Here is a 5,140-nt window from a genome sequence, read left to right on the forward strand (position 1 = left end):
ACTTTTAACTAGCTGTTTGCTACTTTTAACTAGCTTTTTGTCACTTTTAACTAGCTTTTTGTTACTTTTAACTAGCCTTTTCCACTTTTAACTAGCTTTTTGTCACTTTTAACTAGCTTTTTGACACTTTTAACTAGCTTTTTGTCACTTTTAACTAGGTTTTTGTTACTTTTAACTAGCTTTTTGTTACTTTTAACTAGCTTTTTGTTATTTTTAACTAGCCTTTTCCACTTTTAACTAGCTTTTGGTCACTTTTAACTAGATTTTTGTCACTTTTAACTAGTTTTTTGTTACGTTTAACTAGCTTTTTGTTACTTTTAACTAGATTTTTGTCATTTTTAACTAGTTTTTTGTCACGTTTAACTAGCCTTTTCCACTTTTAACTAGCTTTTGGTCACTTTTAACTAGATTTTTGTCACTTTTAACTAGTTTTTTGTCACTTTTAACTAGCTTTTTGTTATGTTTAACTAGCTTTTTGTTACTTTTAACTAGATTTTTGTCATTTTTAACTAGTTTTTTGTCACGTTTAACTAGCTTTTTCCACTTTTAACTAGCTTTATTTTTGCCAAATATCGGTTTTTATTTTTGTTATTATATGAATTTTCTGCATACCAGACATACCGGTTTAAATAGCCGGAACACGTTCGCAACGTTTCGTCGTGGCCACTGGGGGACACTTTTCCTCGCAGCACCGCTATGTGCATTAGCATGCTAACTCCAAGTTATATAAAAAAAATCATCCTATTTTCGCCATCGCTGACTGTAGCAAACATCTCTTCAGTGACGTGCACGGTTAGATTTAACGCGTGATGGCGTTACGTGCTTCTCTTCTGACAATTTCATTTCCAGGAAATGAAATGTTTTCAGGATAAAGTCAGACCCACAGAAGATCCAGAACCTTCTGTGTTTATCGGTTTTCTGAGCTGCAGAACCACCGGGCTCCAACTTTTAATAACGTCTCTCTGAGCTGCTCCTCTGCCGGTCTGAGAGCCGAGGAGCGGCCCGGAGGACGGACCTGCTGACGGAACCGTACCTGAGTTATCTGAGAGCCTGTAGGGGCCGCAGCACAGGCTCCGCCTCCACTGCTTCTGCACGTTCTCCTTCAGAGCGCAGTGGAAGATGAAGATGAAGAGTCCTGCCGAGAAGAACTCAAATTTAATATGAATAAATCTGGATGTTAAACAGACTCTTATTTTGAAGTGTTTCCATGAGTTTTATTTTGAAACGGTTTTATTTTCTCCTGAGAATAAAAAGTGTTTTGTTTTGGTCACCTTGCAGCGAGTTGAAGATGGTGAACAGGTAGGTGAAGGTGAGGTAGACGGGCCCCCAGGCGAACAGAGCGAAGCCCCACGTCATCCCGAGCAGGAAGGTGAGGCTGACCACGCTCCGCAGGTTCCTGAGGACCTGGACCACAGCAGAGAGACCTGATCTTAGCTCCGAGGTGAAACCGTGTTCAGAGTCGCAGCAACATCAAAGTTCTGCTAAAAGCATGAGAGCTGAGGCAGAACCGGACCTCCTCCCGCAGAGTTCTGTTGCTGCGTTTCCCGTTCCGACCGCAGATCTGCATCATGACCACGATGAACATGGCCACATTCAGCAGGAACACCAGGCAGAAATAACCCACGCAGGTGGAGTAGAACACAGCCCGGTCCCTGATCCAGCACCTGGCAACAGACAGAACCCATCAGACCCACACAGAACCTGAACCCATCAGACCTGAACCCATCAGACCTGAACCCATCAGACAGATCCAGGGTATAAACTCTTTATATTCTAGTTTCCTGTTTTCAGAATCTAAACTGATCAATAAAAATATTAATTTTGATTTTCCTACGTCACACAGATCATCACTGAGGTTCTTCTGGTTCTGGTTCTGACTCACATTCTGGCCAAATCGTCTTTGCTGTTCTCCAGAACACCATAAAAGTTTTTATTCACTGCAACGACGATCCCGACCAGAACCGCAGGAAGACCTGCAACAAGAACAGACAGGATCCAGCTTTATACTGCTTTAACATTTAGCTAACCTTTTGCTACTTGTAACTAGCTTTTGCCTACTTTTAATTAGCTTTTTGCTACTAGTAATTAGCTTTTGACCACTAGCTTTTTTTTTGCCATTTTTAATTTTTTGCCACTTTTAACTAGCTGTTTGCTACTTTTAACTAGCTTTTTTGCTAGTTTTAGCTTGCCTTTTGCTAGGTTTTTGCAAATTTTAACTAGGTTTTTGCCACTTTGAATTACTTTTTTTGCCACTTTTCACCCTTTTGCCGCTTTCAACTAGTTTTTTTAGCCCTTTTACCTAGCTTTTTGCTACTTTTGACTAGCTTTTTAGCACTTTTAACTAGCTTTTTGTGCATTCCAACTAGCCTTTTGCCACTTTTAACTAGCTTTTTGCTACTTTTAACTAGCTTTTTGCTGCTATTAGCTAGTTTTTTGCCACTTTTAATTAGCCTTTTGCCACTTTTGACTAGTTTTTTGCTACTTTTAACTAGCCTTTTGCCACTTTTGACTAGTTTTTTGCTAACTTTCTCTAGCTTTTTACTACTTTTAACTAGCTTTTTGCTACTATTAGCTAGTTGTTTTTGCTACTTTTAATTAGTTTTTTGCCACTTTTAAGTAGCTTTTTGCTACTTTTAACCAGCTTTTTGTCACTTTTGACTAGCTTTTTGCTAACTTTGTCTGGCTTTTTGCTACTATTAGCAAGTTTGTTGGCACTTTTAATTAGATTTATGCTACTTTTAGCTAGCTTAAGCTATTTGCCACTTTTAACTAGCTTTTCATAACTTTCACTAGCTTTCTGCTAATTTTAACTCACTTTTTGCCACTTTTAGCTAGTTTTTACCACTCTTAACTAGCACTTTGCCACTTTTAACTAGCTTTTTGCCACATTTAACTAGCTTTTTGCCACTTTTGACAAGTTTTTTGCTAACTTTCTCTAGCTTTTTGCTACTTTTAACTAGCTTTTTGCTACTATTAGCTAGTTTTTTGCCACTTTAAATTAGTTTTTTGCCACTTTTAAGGAGATTTTTGCTACTTTTAACAAGCTTTTTTCACTTTTGACTAGCTTTTTGCTACCTTTCTCTAGCTTTTTGCTACTATTAGCCAGTTTTTTTGACACTTTTAATTTGATTTATGCTATTTTTAGCTAGTTTAAGCTTTTTGCCACTTTTAACTAGTTTTTGCTACCTTTCACTAGCTTTCTGCTAATTTTAACTCACTTTTGCCACTTTTAGCTAGTTTTTACCACACTTAGCTAGCCTGTTGCCACTTTTAACTAGGTTTTTGCTAGTTTTAGCTAGCCTTTCGCTACTTTTAATAAACTTTTTGTCACTTTTAACTAACTTTATATCACTCATAGCTAATTTTGCTACTTTTAGGTATCTGCCATTTTTAGCTAATTTTTTATCACTTTTAGCTAGCCTGTTGCTACTTTTAACTAGCTTTTTGCCACTCAGCTAGATTTTTGCCATTTTTGGCTAGTCTTTACTTTTCAATCCTGAGTTAGAGTGTAAATCTAACAACAAAGTCTGAATAAAAGTATTTTCAGATGGGTTTGGGCTCACCCCAGCCTACAATGCAGAACTTGAGGATGTATCGGCGGATGTAGGTGTTGAAGACTTTGACCAGGGCGATGTACATGTGGACCGACTCCAGGCCCATCCAGGTGAAGGAGGTCAGCAGGAAGTAGTGCAGGAACACGGCGGCCGACATGCAGAGCCCCTCGCTCCTGTTCAGGCCCGCCAACCAGCCGTCCAGCAGGAACACCAGGTTCAGGAACAGCAGCGACGCGCTCAGGTTCATCAGGATCTTAGATGGGTAGTCTCGCCTCAGGTTCCTGCAGGAGGGCAGAGTCCAGCTTCAGGTCCAGGACCTCAGAGGGAACCTGGACCTGAGAACAAAGACTCACTCGAAGGCGATGTAGGTGAGCAGCGTGGCTGCGCAGCAGATGGCCGACACGCCGCAGCCGATGTAGGAAAGGAAGGTGAGGATCTGTTCATTCTTCTGATCGATCTGGGAGGACGTCAGAGACACGTCCTGCGGAGACATGGAGACAAACACAGAGACATGGAGACAAACACAGAGACATGGAGACAAACACAGAGACACAAACACAGAGACATGGAGACAAACACAGAGACACAAACACAGAGACATGGAGACAAACACAGAGACATGGAGACAAACACAGAGACATGCAGCTGAAGCTTATAAACTGCATTACCCACAAGCCACTGGGTGAAACAGGAAGTCACGACTTGTTCTACAGATTTAGCTGCTCAGGTGATTCAAGAAGAGCAATGATTGGTTGAACGTTGGACTCAAGGAGCCAATCGGAGGCTCAGCTAGGTTTTGATGAGGTCCAAACCAAAAACAAAACCAGTTTGGATCTTTAAAGGTGAAATCTAGAACTAAAAATAAACGTTTGAATCTCACCATCAGGATGCCGAAGTGGGTCAGGTGGTCACAGAGACAGACGGTTCTGTTGCTGCTGGATTCTCTGGAGACGCTGCAGCCGCGGTCGTTCCAGCCTCCATTGCCCTCTGGTGGTGAAACAAACACATTACAATTGGATCAAAACAATTATTTTACAACAAATCTAAGTTTTCACTTTTATAAGATGACTCCAGTTCTAAAAAAAAAAATAAAAAATCTAGTTTCAAATATAAAAATCCTGCCCTCTGAAATAAAAAATAAAATCAGGAAGGTTTATTTTGATAGCTCTTTTTGGGAGTTTTATGAAAGATTTTTGTTGTGAGCTAAATAAAAGTATGTTTTAAAAGGTGTCCTGATGCATCTCAGTAATCCAGGTAAAAAATCAAAAGGAAAAAAAATTGTATAGGTTTTCTGGACGGTTCTTCTCTAATGAAACGTTTCGTCTCTCCTCCAAGAGACTTCTTCAGTCTGAGAGTTTCAGACAAAATTCAGGCTTTTAAGCACTGCCTCCATGTGACTGATACTCACATCACATGGCTATCATTGACACCTAATTAACACCTATTGTTAACAGGGGGTGGAGTGATACTGGCAATAGCTGCACTGTAGGAGGGGGACAACTGAAAACGGGTGTTGCGTGTGTTTCAGAGAAACTGAGACGTTTATTTTCTAAACATGATGTCCCAGTAGCTTTCAAACCCCAAAA

The 5,140-nt window shown here is 40.1% G+C and overlaps 1 protein-coding gene across 6 annotated transcripts in view; it reads right to left on the bottom strand.

Annotated features, from left to right (window-relative positions):
* The window catches only part of adgrg6 (adhesion G protein-coupled receptor G6), a 75,651-nt gene that overhangs the window by 9,954 nt on the left and 60,557 nt on the right, over positions 1 to 5,140 (bottom strand). For all 6 annotated transcript variants that reach the window (XM_014017920.1, XM_014017924.1, XM_014017923.1 and 3 more), the window contains 7 exons: positions 4,435 to 4,541; positions 3,908 to 4,035; positions 3,564 to 3,835; positions 1,883 to 1,973; positions 1,514 to 1,664; positions 1,272 to 1,404; positions 1,034 to 1,135 (listed from right to left, as the gene is read on the bottom strand). In XM_014017920.1, the coding sequence (XP_013873374.1) occupies positions 1,034 to 1,135; positions 1,272 to 1,404; positions 1,514 to 1,664; positions 1,883 to 1,973; positions 3,564 to 3,835; positions 3,908 to 4,035; positions 4,435 to 4,541 (984 nt within the window). The remainder of the gene's footprint in view (positions 1 to 1,033; positions 1,136 to 1,271; positions 1,405 to 1,513; positions 1,665 to 1,882; positions 1,974 to 3,563; positions 3,836 to 3,907; positions 4,036 to 4,434; positions 4,542 to 5,140) is intronic.

The sequence above is a fragment of the Austrofundulus limnaeus genome, unplaced genomic scaffold, assembly GCF_001266775.1.
Source record: "Austrofundulus limnaeus strain Quisiro unplaced genomic scaffold, Austrofundulus_limnaeus-1.0 Scaffold179, whole genome shotgun sequence".
In the NCBI taxonomy this organism is placed as follows: domain Eukaryota; kingdom Metazoa; phylum Chordata; class Actinopteri; order Cyprinodontiformes; family Rivulidae; genus Austrofundulus; species Austrofundulus limnaeus.